General features: G+C 41.8%; 2 protein-coding genes across 8 annotated transcripts in view; one reads left to right on the top strand and one right to left on the bottom strand.

Moving 5' to 3' along the window:
* Positions 1-21,756, bottom strand: part of KCNH1 (potassium voltage-gated channel subfamily H member 1) — a 466,004-nt gene extending 444,248 nt beyond the window's left edge. The window contains exons 1-2 of one of the 2 annotated variants that reach the window (XM_045048780.1): positions 21,387-21,756; positions 20,638-20,823 (exon numbers count right to left, since the gene is read on the bottom strand). The gene's annotated coding sequence lies outside the window, so the exon portion shown is untranslated. Of the gene's footprint in view, positions 1-20,637; positions 21,044-21,386 lie in introns of those variants that run through there. The other variant, XM_045048781.1, reaches the window with a different exon arrangement.
* Positions 21,757-22,157: 401 nt separating this feature from the next.
* RCOR3 (REST corepressor 3) overlaps positions 22,158-23,117 on the top strand; it is a 53,487-nt gene continuing 52,527 nt past the window's right edge. For 2 of the 6 annotated variants that reach the window (XM_003999327.6, XM_003999326.6), the window contains exons 1-2: positions 22,158-22,501; positions 22,904-22,960. In XM_003999327.6, the coding sequence (XP_003999376.2) occupies positions 22,336-22,501; positions 22,904-22,960 (223 nt within the window). In that variant the 5' untranslated portion in view covers positions 22,158-22,335. Of the gene's footprint in view, positions 22,505-22,903; positions 22,961-23,117 lie in introns of those variants that run through there. The other 4 variants (XM_019821851.3, XM_006942801.4, XM_045048783.1 and 1 more) reach the window with 3 other exon arrangements.

The following is a 23,117-nucleotide window of genomic DNA, read 5'->3' as shown; positions in this document are numbered from 1 at the left end:
GTTCATTAGGTCAGGCATCTGACTCTTGATTTTGGCTCAGGTCATGTTCTCACAGTTCGTGGGATTGAACCCCACATTGGATCCTGCGCCAACAGTGAGGAGCCTGCTTGGGGTTCTCTCTCTCTCTCTCTCTCTCTCTCTCTGCCCCTCCCCTGCTCACATGTGTATGTGTGCTCTCTCCCTCTCTAAATAAATAAATAAACAAACAAACAAACAAATAAACTTACAAAAATAAAATTCTCTCCTTACTACTTTTTGTCATTTTAATTACTATGTGTCTTGGTGCGGACCTCCTTGGGGAGATTTTGTTGGGCGTCTCTGTGCCTCCTGGATCTGGATTTCTGTTTCTTTCCCCAGATTCAGGAGGTTTCCAGCTATTATTTCTTCAAATAAATTTTCTGCCCCTCTTTTCTCTTTCTTCTCCTTCTGGAGTCCCTGTAACGTGAATGTTATTACACTTGATGGTATCACTGAGTTCCCTAAGTCTATTCTCATTTTGCATAATTTTTTTCTCACCTGCTCAGCTTGATTACTTTCCATTACTCTGCCTAGGTCTCTGATTTGTATTTCTGCTTCCTCTAATGTACTATTTATTCCATCTAGTGTATTTTTAATTTCTTTGATTGTGTTCTTCATCTCTGGTTCTTTTTTAATCTCTTTGTTAAGGGTTTACAAATGTCCTCCACTCTTTTCTCAAGTCCAGTGAGTATCTTTATGATCATAATTTTAAATTCTCTATCAGACATATTACTTATTTCCATTTTGCTTAGATATCTTGCTGTGATTTTTGTCCGTTTCTTTCATTTGGGACTTATTCTTTGTCTCCACATTTCGTCTAACTCCCTGTGTCTTTTTCTCTATGTTAGGAAAGTCAGCTATGTCTCCTGCTCTTGAAAATAATAGCCTTATTAAGAAGAGGTTCTATAGTGTCCTGCAGTGCAATGTTCCCTGTTTACTGAAATCTGGCTCTTCAGGTGTGTCTCCTATGTGCATGTGCCCTGCTATTGTGGCTCAGCCACATTTTTCTTCAGTCCTGTTATCTGCAGTGGCTCTCTTTGCCTTTTGTGGTCAGTGTTTAGTTCCCTGTGGTGTTAGTGGGCCAGTCTGGAGCTGCCTTGGGTTTGAGTCAGACTAAGCATTTACCAGAGATGTGGCAGCACCAAACTGCAGGGTATTTTCCCAAAGCCCAAAGGCTTTCCTTATTGTGCGAGGCTTGCAGTCAGACCAGTTGTCAGCCTTCAGCACACCGCTGAGGCCTCTGACTGGTGTGTGTGGTTATCTTCCCCTCTCTCCAGGGCAGGAGTCATCTTGGAGTGGTGCTAGGCAGTGAGGGGCTGCTTGCACACTGCCAGGTGTGTGGCACCTCCCTTGATGGGCTCCAGCCAAGAACATATTGGAGGGAGCAGATCTGCAATATGCGGGAAGGGGGGGGGTGTTGGGCAGTGTAGCAGTCCAGCGGTATTAGCAAGGTTTGGGCCACTGGCCCTCTGTGGGAGTGGCCCTGCAGTTTCAGGACTGAGGCAGGCTTGGCTGGAGACAAGCCTTGACTGAAACACAGCACAAGGGGACAGAGAGGAATAGGGGACTGGTGTTAGCAAGTTAGGTAGTGTCAGCACTAGGGTGGTTCCTATAGGTGGCCATGTGTTTATGCTAGGGGATAAGGGAGGAAATTGGCCCCTGCCTGCTCCTTTATTCCTGGAGAGGTCTCCCAAGGATCTCTGCCCCTTTGGGACATGCTCTGAGATGAGTAAACTACTCTCCCTCCTGTACATCCCAGGCATTTTTCAAACTGCTGCTTCTATGCTGTATCTCCATGGACTATTTTTCATATTGTCTCTTTAAGGGTGGGGAGTCAGTTTCCTTTTGACTTTCCTGGCTCTCCCAGAGCTGAGCCTGTTGATTCTAAAATCCAGGTTTTAAGTCCTACTGGTTGTAAAAACTCACGAAATTTGGCCCCTCTGGTTTTCAAAGCCAAATGTTATGGGGATTCATTTTCCTGTGTGGGCCCCTCAGTGTAAGGGTATGTTTCTTTCCCCTTTCCATGTCCACAGTCTCCCTCCCTCCCAGCGACAGTGCTGCAGGTCCATTTAGCTTCCAATCTCCGCTCTTCCTACCCTCTCCGATATGGCCTCTTCTCTATATTTAGTTGTGGCATTTGTTCTGCCTTGTCTTCAGGTCATTTTCTGGGTTATTCACTGGTATATTATCTAGTTGTTATCTGTGGAACAAGATGAGCTTAGGGTCCTCCTACTCTGCCATCTTCTTTTTCATTGTTTTTGATTCTAGTAAATATTAAGATGTTTAAAGGCCAAGAAGAAGAGGCCAAATGGAAAGGGAGATACTAAAAATACAGAAAAAGTGAAGTAGAATAACCTAATGATTAAGATTCCAAGGCTTTGCACATACTGTTCCGCTCTTACCACAGACTCCCTTCCATTTACTCCATCTGGCCATCTACCACTTGTTCAGATCTCAATTCAGAAATCAAGTCCTACAAAAAATCTTACAGAATCCCCACTCTGTGTTTCCAAAGCGACTGAGGCTTATCCTACCGTATTTAATGGCCTTGTTGACTTGTTAGACTCCCTCACTAAAGACCAAGTCTAGTTAATCCTTGTAACCCCCAACCTTAGTCAGAGGACTTGGTGCACCCAGTAGTAGGTTCTCAAAGTTTGCTGAATACATACTTTAGACAGAGAGAGAGAGAGAGAGAGAGAGAGAGAGAGAGAGAGAGACATTTGGCCTTGCAGCCATAAAAACAGGATGGAAACTTGTTTTTCTTGAAGGGAAACACTTCAAACCATCATTTTAGTGGTTTCAACTAAGGTAGGTATACTTACAACTCAGTTATTATATCTGAAGGCTGAAAGAGAAAATATAAAAAGAACTAACTACTCTACAATATAAAATAACTAGTAGAGGGGTACCTGGGTGGCTCAGCTGATTGAGTGTTTGACTCTTGGTTTCAGCTCAGGTCATGATCCCAGGGTTGTGGGATCAAGCCCTGCTCCAGGCTCTGCACTGAGTGGAGACTGCTTGGGTTTCTCTCTCTCTCTCTCTCTCTCTCTCTCTCTCTCTCCCTCTGCCCCTTTCCCCTGCCTTTGCTCTCTCTCTCTCAAATAAAAAATAAGTAGGGGTGCCTGGGTAGCTTAGTTCATTGAGTGTCTGACTCTTGATTTCAGCTCAGGTCATGATCTCACAGTTTGTGGGATCAAGCCCTGTGTCAGGCTCTGCACTCACAACTTGGAGCTACTTGGGATTCTCTCTCTTCCTTGCTCTCTGCCCTGCTCACATGTATGCACATGCTATAAATAAATAAATAAATAAATAAATAAATAAATAAATAAATAAATAAATAAATAAAATGTTTAAAGTAACTAGTTGATTCCAATAGGGGGTGAGTTGTGGAAAGCAACCCATTTCAAATCAAATGTAACCAGAAAATATGTTCTTCTTCTTTATGGCTTTAGATTTACTGTCCCAGAGAATTAATGTTTGTTTTTGGACAATATATTGTTATTATTATTATTATTTTTATTTGAGAGAGAGAGAGTGTGTGTATGCATGAGTGAGTGAAAGTGGCAGAGGGAGAGAATTTTAAGTAGGTTCCACACTCAGTGCAAAGCCCAGTGTAGGGCTCAATCCCACAACCATGGGATCATGACCTGAGCCGAAATCAAGAGTTGGACATTGAACGGACTGAGCCATCCAGGTGCCCCGAGGGCAATATATTATTAATATAACATTTATTATTTCACAGTTCATGTGGGTCAGGAATCACAAAATGGCTTGGCTGAGTCCTCTGAGCCAGGGTCTCTCACAAGGCTGCAATCAAAATGTTGGATGGGGCTATACAGATCTTCCTTGACTTACAATGGGATCACATCCATATAAATCCATCATAAATTGAAAATGCCATTAAGTTGAACATGCATTTAATACAACCAACTTACCAAACATCATAGCTTAGCCTACCTTCATGCTCAGAACACTTACATTATACTACAGCTGGGCAACATCATCTAGCAGGAAGCTTATTTTATAATAGAGTGTTGAATATATCATGTAATTTATTGACTACTGTACTGAAAGTGAAAACCAGCCTGGTTGTTTGGGTACAGAATGGTTGTCCACCCTCATAATTGCCTGACTGACTGGGAGCTTCAGCTCACTGCCTCTGCCCAGTGTCATGAAAAAGACTGTACTGTATATTGCCAGCCCCAGAAAAGATTAAAATTCAAAATTTGAAGTATAGTTTCTACTGAATGCGTGTGTGTTGCTTCCATACCATTGTAAAGTGAAAAAATTATAAGTAAGTTGGGGGCTGCCTGCAGTCACCTCAAATATCAGCTGAAGGAAGAGTGTGTTTCCAAGCTCACCCATCTGGTCAATGGCAGGATTTAGCTTCTCCTGGGCTATTGCACTGAAGGCCTCAGTTCTTTGCAGACTGTTGGCCAGAGGCCTCTCTCAGTTCCTTGCCATGTAGGCTTTTCTATAGGGTATCTCACAACATGGCAGCTGGCTTCATCAGAATGAACAAGAGAGAAGAACCAGAGAGAATGTGTGAGCAAGATGGAAGTCACAGTCCTTTCTAACCTAATCTTGGAAGTGACATCTCATCACTTTTGCTGTATTCTATTTGTTAGAACCAAGTCACTGGATCCCACTGACACTCAAGAGGAGGGGATTGTACAAGGGAGTGAATATCAGGATCACAGATCACCAGGAGCCATTTTGTTTTATTTTATTTTTTTCCAATATATGAAATTTATTGTCAAATTGGTTTCCATACAACACCCAGTGCTCATCCCAAAAGGTGCCCTCCTCAATACCCATCACCCACCCTCCCCTCCCTCCCACCCCCCATCAACCCTCAGTTTGTTCTCAGTTTTTAAGAGTCTCTTATGCTTTGGCTCTCTCCCACTCTAACCTCTTTTTTTTTTTTCCCTTCCCCTCCCCCATGGGTTTCTGTTAAGTTTCTCAGGATCCACATAAGAGTGAAAACATATGGTATCTGTCTTTCTCTGTATGGCTTATTTCACTTAGCATCACACTCTCCAGTTCCATCCACATTGCTACAAAGGGCCATATTTCGTTCTTTCTCATTGCCCTGTAGTACTCCATTGTGTATATAAACCACAATTTCTTTATCCATTCATCAGTTGATGGACATTTAGGCTCTTTCCATAATTTGGCTATTGTTGAGAGTGCTGCTATAAACATTGGGGTACAAGTGCCCCTACGCATCAGTACTCCTGTATCCCTTGGGTAAATTCCTAGCAGTGCTATTGCTGGGTCATAGGGTAGGTCTATTTTTAATTTTCTGAGGAACCTCCACACTGTTTTCCAGAGTGGCTGCACCAATTTGCATTCCCACCAACAGTGCAAGAGGGTTCCTGTTTCTCCACATCCTCTCCAGCATCTATAGTCTCCTGATTTGTTCATTTTGGCCACTCTGACTGGCGTGAGGTGATATCTGAGTGTGGTTTTGATTTGTGTGTCCCTGATAAGGAGCGACGTTGAGCATCTTTTCATGTGCCTGTTGGCCATCCGGATGTCTTCTTTAGAGAAGTGTCTATTCATGTTTTCTGCCCATTTCTTCACTGGGTTATTTGTTTTTCGATTGTGGAGTTTGGTGAGCTCTTTATAGATTCTGGATACTAGCCCTTTGTCCGATATGTCATTTGCAAATATCTTTTCCCATTCCGTTGGTTGCCTTTTAGTTTTGTTGGTTGTTTCCTTTGCTGTGCAGAAGCTTTTTATCTTCATAAGGTCCCAGTAGTTCATTTTTGCTTTTAATTCCCTTGCCTTTGGGGATGTGTCGAGTAAGAGATTGCTATGGCTGAGGTCAGAGAGGTCTTTTCCTGCTTTCTCCTCCAGGGTTTTGATGGTTTCCTGTCTCACATTCAGGTCCTTTATCCATTTTGAGTTTATTTTTGTGAATGGTGTGAGAAAGTGGTCTAGTTTCAACCTTCTGCATGTTGCTGTCCAGTTCTCCCAGCACCATTTGTTAAAGAGACTGTCTTTTTTCCATTGGATGTTCTTTCCTGCTTTGTCAAAGATTAGTTGGCCATACATTTGTGGGTCTAGTTCTGGGGTTTCTATTCTATTCCATTGGTCTATGTGTCTGTTTTTGTGCCAATACCATGCTGTCTTGATGATTACAGCTTTGTAGTAGAGGCTAAAGTCTGGGATTGTGATGCCTCCTGCTTTGGTCTTCTTCTTCAAAATTACTTTGCCTAATTGGGGCCTTTTGTGGTTCCATATGAATTTTAGGATTGCTTGTTCTAGTTTCAAGAGTAATGCTGGTGCAATTTTGATTGCGATTGCATTGAATGTGTAGATAGCTTTGGATAGTATTGACATTTTGACAATATTTATTCTTCCAATCCATGAGCAGGGAATGTCTTTCCATTTCTTTATATCTTCTTCAATTACCTTCATAAGCTTTCTATAGTTTTCAGCATACAGATCTTTTATATCTTTGGTTAGATTTATTCTTAGGTATTTTATGCTTCTTGGTGCAATTGTGAATGGGATCAGTTTATTTGTCTTTCTGTTGCTTCATTGTTAGTGAATAAGAATGCAACTGATTTCTGTACATTGATTTTGTATCCTGCAACTTTGCTGAATTCGTGTATCAGTTCTAGCAGACTTTTGGTGGAGTCTATCGGATTTTCCATGTATAGTATCATGTCATCTGAAAATAGTGAAAGCTTGATCTCATCTTTGCCAATTTTGATGCCTTTGATTTCCTTTTGTTGTCTGCTTGCTGATGCTAGAACGTCCAACACTATGTTAAACAACAGCGGTGAGAGTGGGCATCCCTGTCGTGTTCCTGATCTCAGGGAAAAAGCCACCAGGAGCCATTTTAGATGGTGACTACCACCACAGTGTATTCATGTTTGTCTCTTCGTGTACAGCAGGAGAGCAACAGTTGTGCAATTTACACTGATAGTCACATCAAAGAAAGGACCCAACTCACAAGTTCCAACCTATTTTGGACCCACTAGGAGAGCCAGTGTGTCAAATCTCCCCACAGCTGTGCACCAAAGCAAAAAGAAAAAAGGGGGAAAAAGGATCTGTGTGATTTGACATCCCTCACCAGGCTCTGAAACTACAGGGCATCATTTCAGACTAAATAATGCAAATTTACAGAATAGTACAAATAGTACAAATGAGGCAAGAACTATGAATCCAGGGAGCCACCACCTTCTTGGTTTACCAAAAGGTTGATAAAACTTTCATAGGGAAGAATTAAAAAATGAGGCTGATAAGAAGAAAGGTACTATCTTACCCTAATTCACCAGGAAACAGAGCCTGAAACAAAGGCTTAAGTATAGATTCTTTATTGAGGAGTGTGAACCAGGAAGCAGGATCAAGGGATGTGGGGGAACAGGGAAGACAAAAAACCACCGCAAAGATGCATTATCAAGTTGGACACTACTATGGGTGATTTACTGTAGGATCCACTGGGGCTTCCAAGGAGTTGCCTGAGATACATCTCCAGGCTGTTAATTAGAGATAAAACAGGGGTAGTATTTGTCAGTTGGATCCCATACCCCACTGCTCAAAGATCCCCTCCCCAAAGCCATGAGTTGCGTGGCTCAGTACTCCTGAGTTGCATAAGCATGAGAACCACAATCAGTTTCTACACTGTTCTTCACTATGGAATCATCAGACAAAGCCCAGGTGGAGAGTGAGAAGCAAGCTCCATGGGCCTGATGTGAGATATTGCCAGGTTGCACCTAGAGGAAGCTGAAAGAATATGCAGAGAATTGGTTGCCACAGCAGGAGCTGGAATAAAAGATAAGTGAGGCCAAGACACTCTGAAATGGTTCACAAGAAGTTTCACAAGAGACAGAAACAAATCTGAAAGCTGCATAGTCAGTGTAGGTGACTCTAGTTATGGGAATCCCTTTCTGAAAAACCTAAGTTGTTCAACATCTTAGTTTGGGCTTCTTAAAAAGCAAACTCTTGGGTGCAAGGCTTTGGGTGTAGAAAGTTTATTTGTGAGGTGATTCTAAGAAGCACAGAAGAAGACTTGGGAAAAGTGAGACAGAAAAGGGAGAAAAGCCAGCAAGTGTGCTTTATTGAGTGGCGTTAATGAATGGGTTAGCAATGAGTGGTTTTCCATTGTTAATGAGTAGACAACTAGGACTCAATCCCACAGAGAATCTTCTGAGAAACCAGGTGGGACAGCACAGAATCATCCCTGTGGTGGTGAGGTAGCTGGGGCATTTATTCACCCACCCCAATCCCTATTGGTTGAAGATTGCCCCCAAAGGTGTAACTCCCCCTCCACACTTGTGTGTTGCATACCTGCTGTAGCGGAACAACCTCCCATGGGACTGAAGAGACCCTTCAAGCAAAGGAAAAAAGACATGGAGGCTTGAGGTAAGAAACTGTGTGTGTGGAAACCATACTCACAGTGAACTTAAGCCCAGGGGGATATGAGGCAGGATACTGACAGTGTTTGTTACAGATAGTTTTCCTTTGGATTCAGGGAGAAGCCCATTCAGTGCAGAGTTTTGGCCTTTTCTCTTCCACATTGCAAATCCACTTTTAAAATTGGCCCAATGCATCAGTAAAGAGATTCATGTGTATTTGCAGTCTAACTGATGATCCTGGATAAACTGGAGTGGTAGTCTTCCCCAGTCTCATGTCTTCTCTGAAGGATACCCTGTCCCAGATTTCCTCTCAGGGACCAGCAGTACAGAAAACAGTGACACACAGCTGACTAGGTACCTAGAAAAGAAACTGAGTAGGCAGCTTAAGGGCAATGTGAGTCCGAACTTCCCCATGATCTCTACACTGACCTTTGGAAGGGGAAGGAAGGTAGAGGCTTGGACTATAATTTGGTGGCTGAGTGTTAATAGCTTATGGTTGGGGGAGAGGGTTGAAGTCAGAAAAAAAGGTCATCTATTAAAGTGGAGAAGTGAGTAGTAGAGATGGAGAAATGAAAACAATGGAGACTATCTGAAATAGCCCTTGTTGAGAATGAGAAAAGGAGTGGACTTTAAACAACAGGATTGTTGGGAGGTATGGCAAGTCATATTGAACTCATGCCAGTCAGTCACCAGACTGGCATTTTGCCCAGTGGCTTAATTCTCTTGAGCCAGGCTCAAACCCAGGTACAGATTTATAAAAGTGGGTGTCACCTCAGTGTTTTCTCTTGTACTGGGTTACACCATTCAATATAATCTGCCCAACTGGTTATAGATTTTTGCATCTAGTTCACCTGTAAAGTGGAGAAGCATGGGGCTTTAAGTTCCAGGATTATGTTTTTGATCATTCTCCCTCCCCCCCCCCCCTTTCATATAGTTATGAATCCCTAAAAGCAACTGACTATAAATTACTCATCTATGTGTTCCAAATATCTCAAAATTATGATGGGTAAATGTTTATGAAATCATGATGGAATGAATTTTAAAGACTCTGGGTTTATCAGCTAGTGTCTACAACATCTCTGTTCTTTCAAACTAAGAAACTGTGAAAAAAAATAGAAAAAAACTAAGAACCAGGAAAGCCTTTTCTGGTTTATTAATAAAACAGGAAGAAAAAAGGGGCACCTGGGTGGCTCAGTCAGTTGACTGTCTGACTTCGGCTCAGGTCATGATCTCACTATTGTGAGTTTGAGCCCTGCATCGGGCTCTGTGCTGACAGCTGAGAGCCTGGAGCCTGCTTGGGATTCTGTGTCTCCCTCTCCCTCTGCCCCTCCCCTGCTCGCTATCTCTCTTTCTCTCTCAAAAATAAACATTTTTTAAAAAGGAAGAAAAAGAGAAGACTGAGTTAGTCTGAAAACCCAACAACTTAAGACCTTTCTTAAAACACAGCTTTCACTTTATAAGAGAAATTGTTAAAGATGTAAAAAATTTGGTTGGTAAAAGCAATGTATGCATATTTATATTCCATTCTATTTCACAAGGATTTTAAATAGCTTTATGTGTGTTTGTAAAAAAAATATACAATCATATAAGACAAATTTTGTATAAAATAGTATTATTCACAGTGAGGTATTAAACCCCAAAGAGTATTCAGTGGTGGATTGGGAGTTCACAAAACCACAGATAAATATGATATATCTTCCAGAAACAAGAGTGTTACAATGATTTTTCTTCCTGAAGGAGGGTGGGGAAGGAGTAACCTAAGAGGTAGATTGGGGTCGATTACTATTCTAGGAAAGCAAAGCATAAAAAGGCTGTGATGGTTAATTTTATGTGTCAACTTGAGTGGTCCATAGGGTGCCCAGATATTTGGTCAAATATTTTGAGTGTTCCTTTGAAGGTGTTTCTGGGTAAGATTAACATTTAAATCCTTAGACTGATTAAGCACGTTGCTCTCTCTAATGTGGGTGAGCCTTGTCCAGTCAGTTGAAAACATAATAAAACAAAAAGGCTGACCCTCCCCTGAGTAAGAGAAGCCTATGTCAGCTAACCACCAACCAATCCAGACACATGAGCAAACCCTGCCAAGAATTAGCCATGACACCCAGCTGAGTCTAGCATAGATCAGCTGACCCTAACCAATATACACCATTGAGCGAAAATAAATGCTTAGTGTTGTATGCCCCTGAGATTTTCTTGTTGTTATAATGCAGAAACAGCTGACTGGTACACATTTATGTCTGTCTCTATTGGGTTGACAATATAATCTGTATTGCACTGGGTTACAAAAGGTTTGAAAAGCCACTGGTCTAGTAAAGCACCCCATTTCTCCTTCATTCCTTGCTATTTAATAAGGCTTAAAGGAAGTTCCTATCAAGAAGTGGTTTCTTGCAGTAACAGAGAATGAAGGTAAACACAGAGAAAATAGAGCTGAGAGATGAGAAATGAGATGTGTACTTGAGTGTGTGTGTGTGTGTATGTGTGTGTGCATGTGTGTGTGTGTGTAGGTGTGAGAGAGAGACAGAGAGACTTAGTAGCAATAAGGGTCCATTGCAAGCCCTGAGAGCCACAAATTTGGCCCATGCTAAAGAGAATCACATTATTCTGATAACCAAAAGTAATGAAATCAGATCAAGATGTAGCTAAGACACCCTGTAACCAGAAGGAAAGGGGGACTAAACATAGTACAGTTGGTAAGTTACTTTTAACAAATCCTGTATATATCCAGTAAATTGAGTTTCTTTAGGGAACCTGTTTCTTTGTATTGTTACCTCTAGAAATATTGTATTCTAAGTAAAGGAAAATTGTATAGATTTGGGGTGCCATTTCCTTGGTCACTTTCTGAATAAGCTCTTTGATTTTATTTCTAATCTATACATATAACAATAATAATAATAATTAACATCTGAATATTTACTATGTGCCAGTTACTGGTGTGTGTGTGTGATTAATGTCTAAGTGCCAAATTTATAGATCATTCTATACATTACATTTAGATTACTATCTCCAGTCTATAAGAATATATATTAGAAGCCCCCTAATTTCATGAGCAGCATTTTTCTAAAACATTTTCAAGTCACTCTCTAGGGTTATTTCCACAAATGAATTTAATGTTAGTTTGTTTCCATTTCAGAGGTTGCCCTATCTAATCTTATCCCCAAATCTTAATTTTTTGTTAATGCTTATTTTATTTTTAAGAGAGAGAGACAGAGACAGAGCATGACCTGGGAAGGGCAGAGAGAGAGAGAGAGAGAGAGAGAGAGAGAGAGAGAGGGAGACACAGAATCCAAAGCAGGCTCCAGGTTCTGAGCTGTCAGCACAGAACCTAAAGCAGGGCCCAGATTTACAAACTATGAGATCATGACCTGAGCCTTAGTCAGATGCTTAACCAACTGAGCCACTCAGGTGCCCCTAATCTTATCCCCAAATCTTCAAAATAGCTCAGAATTTGGATCCTAGACTGATTTTAGTGAATATGTTCTTTAAATGCCTTTTTCAATTGAAAACAAATTTTGATTTGTGAATTCTATTTTTTGTAATATGTAAAACTTAGGGAAAGAAGTGTGTAAGGAAAGGATAATATGGATTAGGGGCAGAGTTAAGATATAAACTTTAAACTTGTCAGTGTCTAGTCTTTTCCTTTTTTTTTGATTTAACCAAATAAGTCTTTATAAAATCATATTTGTATGATCTAGAAATTTAGCAAAACTGTTTAAATCACCTTCCCACTTTTAAAAGTCAGGATATGTGTTCAAATATAATTGTCCCAGACACATAAATGTCTATATTATTTTAAAAGGCAGGGAGATTTCATAGTCTCCTTTCATAAACAATTCCAGAATTAAAAAAAAAAAAAAAAAAAAAAAACCTTCAGGAAAATGTCCTTTACTTCTAACTGCAGGATTCATTCACAAACAAATATTGAGAATCCACTATGCACAGGGACTGTACCCAATGCTGAGAATATAAATTAAGACACTATTTTTAAAAAAATTTTTAAATGTTTATTTATTTTTAAGAGACAGAGCATGAGCTGGGGAGGGACAGAGAAGGAGACACAGAATCCCAAGTAGGCTCCAGGCCCGGAGCTGTCAGCACAGAGCCCGACAAGAGGCTTGAACCCATGAAGCACAGGATCACGACTCAGCCGAAGTTGGCCTCTTAAGCCACCCAGACCCCCTGACACTATTTCTGTCCTTAAAGAGAAATTCTTTTTATCATAGGTGCAAATGCCCACAGCTAAGTCATATGCTAAGTAGGAAAGTTAGAATTCAAAAAGTTCTCAAAAGGTTCACATAAGCTAAAACAACCAGGTGAAATTAAATGACAATACATTTATATTCATTTGCTCAGGAGGGGACGGAGGGAAAAGGGGAAATAAACCTCCTGGAGTCTAAGAGAGACAAGCTAAACAATAATAAATGTAAAAGATACAGAGAACAGAGATGACTCCAGATTTAGTAACCATGTGCAGTTATTGCCAATAAAGCTTATTTCAGGATGGATTAATTTTAATGTGTCTTTTGTTGTCTTTTAGCGAGAGCGTCTAGCGGAGGAGGGGCAGAAGGAAAGGGAGAGAATCTCAAGCAGGCTCCACCCCCAGCACAGAGCCAACCAGAAGCTTGATCTCACAACCATGAAATCTTGAAGTGAGCAGAAATAAAATGTCGGATGCTTCACGGACTGAGCCACCTAGCACCCCTGAGATTAATTAATCTTAAAAAGGTGCAAAGGGGCCAACAATTTGCAATTGATTTTGCACCAATTCGACCTCACATGGGGGAGGGGGAGGGGAGTGTCTTACTTTAAGTACAAACCAGAGCATTTTAATAAGATAATAAAAAAGCTGTTGGATCTGAAAACAGTATCATTGAAGATTTCTCAGAGAATAATGCTGTTTAGTCTGAAAAAGAAGCTGAAGTGGGACATGACTGTTCTTTTCAAATATTTGAGACTAGTGTGACAGAGCTTGCTAGTTGCCTTTCAGTACCCATTTCCTCCTTTATCCTCAGCAATAGAACCTTGAGTTTTAGTGGAGCACTTTGACATTTCCTAGCCTCCTTTGAAATTAGTGGACCACGTGACATCGATATATCAGCATAAATTGCATGCGGTCCTTCTAGAAAATCTCCTTAAAGCTAAGGGGTATGCCCTTCTGCCTTTCTTCCTCCTTCCTGGAGTCTAACAGCCATCTTGGATCACAAGGGAAAAAATGATACTCTAGGAAAGGTGGAGGGCTGAGATAAAAGGAGCCTGGATCGCTGACACCTTCATTGAAGTTGTCATTTCAGCCCAGGACTGCCTACTTCTGGATATCTTTTTTATGAAAAGTAAATTTTCATTTTGTTTAAGACAGTTGTTTGGGGGTTTTCTAGATATAGTTAAACTTTGGGTAAAAAAAAAAAAGAAAAGAGAAATAAGAGGTTTTCTAAGATTCAAACATCTTAAAAAATGAAATAATCTACTTTGTGTTGCAGTTTACTGTCTCTGTATCTGTTTAAATGGAGTTTGTAGGAGCAGCTTCAGAAATGTAAGTATTCCTGGCGGTGAAGAAAAAAAAAAGGGCATTGCCAGACCTCTAAATGTCCTGTCAGCTCTTTAAGATTATATGATCCCACCCCCATCCCACCTTAGGAATCTATGGCTCTCAAAAAACAAAACAAAACAAAAACATAAAGCTCCTTCCTGTGGTAAATATGTAAATGTTTGGGCTCTCCCCACCATTGGGCCAATGCTGCACAGCATCATCTCACTCCTTTTTGGCGTTAAACTTATTCTGAGACAGGCACTTCTAAAGTAATAGTGAAAGAGTACAAAAACCAATAAACTTTTCAGCAAAGTTGGTGTCATAAAGAAAATCATTATAAGCCTTGATAATATGAATAAAATAGGACATCTATTGATGTCCTTCCTGTGTGCCTAGTTTAGTTGGTGAATTAAGGTGTAGTCCACAATTACTTCCCTGCTTAATTTTTTTTTTCTTTTTGTAAAATGAAGATAACATGTCTATCCTCTTTCCATCTTTCCTCTTCCGTTCTACTTTTCAACTTCTATTAGGTGGAACTTTACTTTTACATTATTTTAAAAATTATACTTATCTTTGTTTTGTCTATTGATTCTTTAAACATTTATTTCCTCAGAACAGTAATACATTTACATGGCAAAAGAGACCAACTGTGACTGGAATATACAAACAATAAAATCCCCCTTCCATCTCAGACTGTGACACCCCTTCCCCAACAGTAAAGTTTCTTTATATATACTTTCAGAAATATTCTCAGCATATAAAGGCAGATATATTTACTTGTGTGTTTATTAGAAAGGAGATACATACTGCTATGGTCTGGATGTTAGTTTTGTTCAATTCAGCAAACATTTATTAAGCATCTACTATGTACAGAGACCTAGATAACCTTTATTCTCTCTTTTCCTTAGCATAAAGTTCCAGCTGTGTATATCCATCTGGTAACAGGGAAGAAATAGCATTTGGTACTTCAACTTAAAAAAATTTTTTTAATGTTTATTCATTTTTGAGAGGCAGACAGAGACAGAATGTGAGAAGGGGAGGGGCAGAGAGGGAGGGTGACACAGAATCCCAAGCAGGCTCCAGGCTCTGAGCTGTCAGCCCAGAGCTCAATGTAGGGCTCAAACCCTGAGATCATGACCTGAGATAAAGTTGGACGCTCAACTGACTGAGCCACCCAGGCATCCCTGGTACTTCAACTTTTGAAATATTACATATATACATACTCTTGCCTATAACTCTATAGCTACTTGGCTTTAAGACGCTAAGTGTAGTTCCGTGTTTTTCTTTTCCATATGAGTACTTTTCTGGAGTAGGATCATATTACTTGTTCCCATTTCCTTAAAGGACCTCTTTACTTCTCAAACCACTGCAGTTTGGTTCTTCTGCTCATGATCCCAGTAAAACTGCTCTCCAAAATCATTCATGTTCTCTTACTTGTTGAAGCATTGTACACACTATTGCCTTATCTTAACTGACTTCTCTGCTGTCCTGGTGATCCTGTTTCTATTCAGATCTCTCTATACTTTTGCTTTCAGGAAGTTATACTCTCTGAGTTCTCTTATTTCTGTATTTATGCTTAGTCTCTTTTATGGATTTCTTTTCCTCTTTATAGCCCTTCAACATTGGTCCTCATTTGCTTTCATTCTCAGCTCTTTATACTTCTCATTTTACATCCTCTTCTTGTGAGATCTAGTTAGGTCTCATGACCTCAGTTAGCTACAACCAATTGGTAATAAAACACTTTCTGCACTCCTGATCTTAATTATATATCTAACTGCATGCTGGATATCTCCCCATTGAGAACCCAACATATCTGGAAATGAATTTATTTTCCTTGTCTGTCAAATTGATAAGCCTTCAGTATCCATCAACTCTGTTGTTGACACAATCCACCCAGACACTGAAGCCAAAATCCTGGCATCAGCTTAGACTCCTCCATCCCCTTTTTATTTCCATATTCAACCAATCCCCAAATTTTGCTAATTTTACTTCCTATTTTCATCAGTCCCCACTTCTTCTATTCATGCTATCACTGCCATAATTTGAAACCTCATAATTTCCTAATTCAACAGCCTAATTGATTTCTTTGCCACATTTAATTTTCACCTAGAATACCAACTGAACTAAATCACTCTCTTGCTTAGATCCCTCTGATACTTTTCCATTGTCTATAGATTGCTTAACCCTTTGAATACTATCAAGGGTTTTATGTGGTTCAGTCCTTGCCTCTCTAGGCTCATTCTGAGTTCACTCCATGCTCCAGGAATACAAAATTATTTGTAGTTTCCTGACATAATTCAAGATCCTTTACATTTCCTATACTAAGATTTTTTTAAAGCAATCTCCACACCCAAATGTGGGGCTCAAACTCACAACCCTGAGATTTAGTCATATGCTCTACCAACTGAGCCAGCTAGGCAATCCCCATACTATTTTCTGGAATCCTCAACATTTTCATGTCTTTTATGTCCTGCTTAGGAAATAATTTGACTCCCCAAAGTTATGAAGACAATAACCTATGGTATTTTCTAAAAGCACTATTGTTTCACCTTTTATTTTAGGTCCTTATTTAGGACCTTTTATTTTAGGCCCACAATCTATTGAGTTTTGTTTTTTTTATTTTAGTATGAGTAGGCATCAAAGTTTTTTTGTTTTCCACATAGTCAATTGACCTGGCAGCATTTATTAAAGCATCCATTGTTTTCTCCACATTAGTAGGGTCACCTTTGCATAAAATGTTCACAAGTTCTATTTAGTTCCATCCATCTACTTTCTAACACCTGGTAGCATAAATCCTCCAACTCTGTTCTTCCTCCAGATTGTCTTGGCTGCTCTTGATCTTCTGAATTTTCATAGAAGTTTCAACTTGTCAAATGACATACACACAATCTGCTGGGATTCTAATAAGGATCAGACTAAATCTATTGATCAGTTGGAGTGACTGACATTTTTATATTGAGTCTTGCAATCCATGAGCATACTGTATCTAACCAGTTACTTGGGCCTCCTCCAATTTCTCTCAATACTATAATTTTCAGTACATTAAAACCCTGGATTGAGAATAACTTGTTCTGTGAGTGTTCCACAAGGCAAACAAACATTTCTAATAAATTTTAACTTGATAAACAAGCGATGTCTTGCAATATGAGTAGTACGAGACACCAAATGTCACATGTTCACAACTGAGCCAATGGTTCTTTTCTCCCTCCCTCTCTCTGCGAGATTGTGGGTGACCATCTCCCATGCTTGGTCACATGAGACGTGGTGTTTAGCAGAAATCAGTGATTTTTCAGAATGTTGTTACAACTGGCACTAGTGAATTTTTTGTGACTCCAAAGCACCTATGGATAGTCCTTTGCTTTTCTATATAAGAGTAAGCTTAGGAATGCTTTTTTCTAGGTCAGTCTGCCTGCAGATATAGACCCTTTTCTCTGCTGCTTGTCAGTTACATTAAATACAGTATATGACAAGAGTTTATTAATACTGTACTGTAGTCAACATCCGTGCGAGTGTTTACAATGCCCACCCCCCTGCAGAAAAAGGTTCAAAAGAAAGGCAGTAAGGAAGGGATGATTACAGTGGAAGAAGGAAATCATTGAGAAATATGAATGAGGTATGTGAATGGCTGAAACTGTAAGATTTTATAAGAAGTCTATGTCTGCATCTCATCTGCAGAGGAGGAGAAAAAGGCAGAAGAATCCCTCACTTTAAATGAGATTAGGGAGATGTGTAAAATGTGTGAAACAGTGCAAAATTTTGTAGAAAAGCACCACCCGAATAAGGCTGTAGCAGTTAGTGATGGAACTGTTTAACAACAATGTGATGTCACATTTCCACGAAATCCTCCAAAGGAGTCAAAAGCAAGTGTCATTGGATAGGTTCTTCATTTTAGCTGCACAAAAAGAAGATTCCATTGAGCCAACAGACAGCAGTGATCTGTTAGTGACAGGGAAAGTCGTCCTACACGATAACCTTCCTCTCTCTTCTCCCTCACACCAGCCACGAAGATTTTCAAAGGTAAGTACAGGTTAATTTTATTTTCCTTTACATTTTGCATTTTCTTTATTTTGTATTATATTAGAGTATTATAATCATTTTAATATGAACATTTTTAAGTTGTGGATTTAATCATCTGAGTTTCCACTATTTCTCATGGGGAAATTCGCTGTTATATACAAGTGCTTTGGATTACAAGCATGTTTCTGGAATGAATTATGCTTGCAAACTAAGGTTTTACTGTATATAGTTCTTATATGTCTTTCATTAGGATTTATTCCTTGGTGTCATGGGTTAAATGGTGCCCCCAAAATATCAGGTCCTAATCTGTGGAACCTGTAAATGTTACCTTATTTAGAAGAAGGGTCTCTGCAGATGTGATCAAGTTAAGGCTCCTGATACAAGAAGATGATCCTGGATTATCCAGATGGGTCCTAATGCTATCAGTGTCTTTGTGTAATAGAAGAGGAAAATTCACGACACACGCAGAAGAGAAGGCAATGTGAAGATAGAGGCAGAGATTGGAGTGATGTGGCTTCAAACCAAGGAATGCCAGCAGAAATCAGAAACTGGAAAAGGCAGGGAACAGATTCTCCCTAAAGCCTCTGTAGGGAGTGAAGCCTTGCTGACACCTTGATTTCAGACTTCTGGTCTCCAGAAATATGACAGGAGTTTGTTTTAAGCCATTGAGTTTGTGGTAATTTGTTACAGCTGTCATAGGAAGCTAATACACTAGGTATTTGACATCTTTGATGCATTTGTATGTTAACCCCTTTTTTAAGATTTCATTTTCTAATTGCTTAGTGCTAGTATTTAAAAATATAATTGATTTATGGGGTGTCTGGGTGGCTCAGTCAGTTAAGCATCTGACTTCGGCTCAGGTCATGATCTCAGGGTTTGAGTTCAAGCCCTGTGTTGGGCTCTGTGCCAACAGCTCAGGGCCTGCAGCCTACTTCACGTTCTGTTCCTTCCTTTCTCTCTCAAAAATAAATTTAAAAAACATTAAAAATATATATATATATATAGTTGATTTATATACTATCCAGCAATTCACTAAATTCATTATTAATACTAAAGGTTTATAGATTATAACTTTATTTACAGACTATCAAGATTTCTCCAAATAACAGATTTATGTATTTCTTTCCTATCTTTATACATTTTTCCCTTGCCTTTTTACAATTGCTGGATGTCCAGTACAATAGTTCAGTATTTCCTCTTATATCTTTTGTTTTCTTAATGTCTGTTTTTGAGAGAGAAAGAGAGAGAGAGAGAGAGAGAGAGAGAGAGAGAGAGAAAGAGAGAGAAAAGACAGAGCGCAAGCAGGTGGGGGCAGAGAAAGAGGGACAGAGAATCCCAAGCAGGCTCCAAGCTGTCAGTGCAGAGCCCAACTCAGGGATTGGTCTCAGGAACTGTGAGATCATGACCTGAGCCAAAATTAAGAGTTGGATGCTCAACCAACTGAACCACCCAGCCGCCCCTCCTCTTACAATTTTTGGTTTTGGAAGTATGAGAATGTATCATCTATTCCAAATTTAAACTGCAATGAAAATAGTAAAAAAAAAAAAAAAAAAAAGAAAAAAAAAAGAAAAAAATTTTAAATAAAAAGCAGCCAAACAAAATAACTAACATTATTCTAGTTAACAAATCGAGAGGCCTTTTCTTAAACCCTTCTCATGATTCTGCATCATTGGGCCTTATTTATTAATGCTTTCTTAAAGCTTTTTTCTTCCTTGATAATACAGACATCCCCAAGATTTTCTTCTTAGGTTTTTCCTTTTTTTAAAATACTGTTCTTGTTAAGTGTTGGGAAATCATTTTAAGGCTTAATATTATTCTTCAGAACCAGGCCAGCTTCAGGTGCTTTCCTTTTCTTCAGGGGCAGAATAGAAAGAAAAGCCCCCATCCCTGAGGTTCTTTTCCTAAGAGTGGAATGCCCTTGTTCTGCCCTCTTTGCTTTACTCAAATAAAGTGTAGAATCTTCTTTAAGGGTTTTACTAATAATTAGAAATAAGTTACAAAAGTCCCCAAATTTTCACGTTTTTTCTTTTTAAATTTTTTTTAATGTTTATTCATTTTTGAGAGACAGAGAGAGACAGAGCATGAGCAGGGAAGGGGCAGAGAGAGGGAGACACAGAATCTGAAACAGGCTCCAGGCTCTGAGCTGTCAGCACAGAGGCCAACGTGGGGCTCGAACTCATGGACTATGAGATCATGACCTGAGCTGAAGTCGACGCTCAACCGACTGAGCCACCCAAGTGCCCCTCTTCACCATGTTTTAACACTTGACTGTATGCAGAAATTCCTTTCAGTGCAAAAGAGGTTGGAAGGTGTTGCAAAATTGGGGAGTTAGAAAACATGCTGGCCAAAAGGCCTCAGAGCAGTATTTATCTTTTGTGAATTCACTTAGTTTAGGGTCCGGCCTTTGCATTACTGGACCAGACATGCTGAATCATGTTCATTAGAAGCTTGTGTATAAAAATAAAAATACCAATGTATTCATTTACAGTGAAAAATGTAATTGTCATAGGAAATGGCTATTTATTTCATTTGGCCAAGCCGTTCTCTCATTGTAGAAAAACCATATGGAAATTAAAATAATATTCAGAACTGCACTTATTGAAAAAAGTAAAGGAATAATAGGTTTAGTTGTATGACTTAATAGAATCACATAAAACTTTGATAGACCAAACTACCTCCACTATCAGAACAAGATAGGTTTTGTACCTGCTCAGGAGACTTTCCCTTTAGACAGGGATCTTGCCAAATTATTTACTTCCCAGGCTTTTGTTTGTTTGTTTCTTGGCTAAATTCCTGATTGAGGCATTCCTGCTTTAGGTATGTTACTGCTTTCAGTGAAGTCTTGGGCTGGCCAGAGAGGCTTATTTCTGCTTTGATCCACTCCGCACTGACCTATAACAGAATTCATACAAGACAATCTTTAAGGATTTGGAGAAGACCTTACCTATGGATCCCAAATACTGCTTTGCATAGGTTTGCATGCTAGATGTTCACAGGAAGTCCTCAATTCTTACTGCTGAGCAAAAACAGTAAGTAAATGATAGAGAAGCAAATCATAAATCGCTCCCAATGCCAGACAGCGTGGCACATAGCAGACATCCTCAAATCTAGTAAACGAAATATGCAGTTCCCTATTCCTTCTGGCTAAGGCAATTCAGAAAAGCATTACAGAGCACGTCGTCTGCCAGGCTGGAAACCCTGCCAGAATGCAGCTCTTGCCTCACCTCTACTGGAGGACTCCGCCCTCCCTTACAGCTCTGCTCCAAGCCCTGACCACGGGTCAGCACGGACTGAGTAAGCACCAACTGGACAAGGCCTCGGTCCTAATTTTATTTCACCACTGACAGCACCCACTTCTAACTGAAAAAACAGCAAGATGAAAAATGGGTAAAAAATAAAAAGGTGAGAAGAGAAAACGGGGGAATGGTTAGAAAAAAAAAAACACCCCAAAACACCTTTTAGCAAATACAGCTGCACTGGTCAGCACTGGAAACTCATCTCGGCACCCTCACTCTCTCTAGGGAGTCAGGCCCCAGTTCCGGGATTCAGAAACAATAACACCAGCGTCCAGATAACCATGACCGCGTCTGCTACTCAGGCCCACTGGGCCTGGAACTCGCAGGGCGCCCCGCTACACAGTCCGACTCCAGGGCGGGCAAGGGCGCGACACCAGCTCGACGGCGGCGGAGAAGCCGCGAAACCGAGCAGCCGCACCGCCACAGTCTCTCAAAGGGCCCAGGCTCCCGCCGAGACCCGCCCGGCCGTCCGGACCCCCAAGCCCCTCGGAGAGAGGGGGGCCGCTCCTTTGACTCGGGCGCCTCGGGTCGCGGCCGCCGTTTCTCAGACTGGACGCGTTCCTTCCGCCCTAAGAGGGCAAAGAGTCCCACGCCCTCGCGTTTGCCTGCGCCCGCGCGCCAGAGCGCCCCCTAGGAAGGAAGCCCGAGAGGCGGCCGCGCCTCTGCGGCGATTTTATTAGCGCACGGTTGGGGTTGCCCGGGCAGTCGACGAGCCGGGCTTCCCCGCCCCTCCCCCTCTTCCCCTCCGCCCCTCCCCGCCCCGCGGCCGGAACCTCCCTGCGGGGCGGAGTGATACCGGCGGCGGCGTAGAGCGCGGCGCGGCCGACAGGGGCGCCCGGGACTGCGCGGGGCGGGAGGAGGGAGGAGGGGAGAGAGGCGGGGCCGGGGCGGGTTGTTGTGAGGCGACTGCGCTACTGCCGGACCGGGGCGGTTATGGCGGCTCCGTATTAACACCCTCCTCCTCCGCCTCCGCCTCCGCCGCCGCCGTCTCCTCCTTCTCCTCCTCCTCCTCCTCCTCCTCTCCCTCCCGCCCTCACTCGTAAGCCATCTCCCCCTTCACCCTGACGCCTACCCCTTCCCTTCACCTTTCCCCCTCCCCTCTTCTACCATGCCCGGCATGATGGAGAAAGGGCCCGAGTTACTGGGGAAGAACCGATCGGCCAACGGCAGCGCCAAGAGCCCGGCGGGCGGCGGCGGCGGCGGTGCCTCGTCCACCAACGGCGGGCTGCACTACTCGGAGCCCGAGAGCGGCTGCAGCAGCGACGACGAGCACGGTGGTAGCCTCGAACTCCTCCCCGCCAGCCCGCCTGCCCCTCTCCCTCCTCCCCTCCCCCAGCCCCCTCCCCTCGCCGCGCTCCCGCCCTCCCTCCCCTCGGAGCCCGGGCGCTGCGGTAGCCTCGAACTCCCGGTGCAGTGCAGCAGCACCCCCCACGACCCCCGTCCCTCCGCCCTCGACCAATCCTCCGCCCTCGCCCCCCCCCCCGCTCCCCGCCCCCATCCGCTGCCATCTCCCGGAGTGCCCGGAGTTAATATCTTCCCATCCACCCGCCTCTTCTTTCCTCCCTCCAGCAATTTTTATATTTTATTAAGTGTCTCTTCGTTTTTCTTCTTTTCTTTCTTTTCTTTTTCTTTCTCTCTCTCTCTTTTTTTTTTTTCTTTTTGGCATTGCTTTGCAGATGTTGGGATGAGAGTCGGAGCTGAATACCAAGCTCGGATCCCTGAATTTGATCCAGGTAGATATATTTGTTTTAAGCAAAATCCTTTCTCCCCTTTTCTGGGAATGGCTTAGGGTGGAAGGGCGGGCGAGGTAGGGGTCCGGGTGTGCGGTTGGGAGGGGATGCGGGGCTGGGATGGGCAGGCATCTGGCGGGGAGGCTGTCAGGCTTGGCAG

This window comes from Felis catus, chromosome F1, assembly GCF_018350175.1.
Source record: "Felis catus isolate Fca126 chromosome F1, F.catus_Fca126_mat1.0, whole genome shotgun sequence".
NCBI lineage: Eukaryota > Metazoa > Chordata > Mammalia > Carnivora > Felidae > Felis > Felis catus.
Note: the sequence above shows the minus strand (reverse complement) of the source record. Positions and strands in the feature narration are given on the sequence as shown.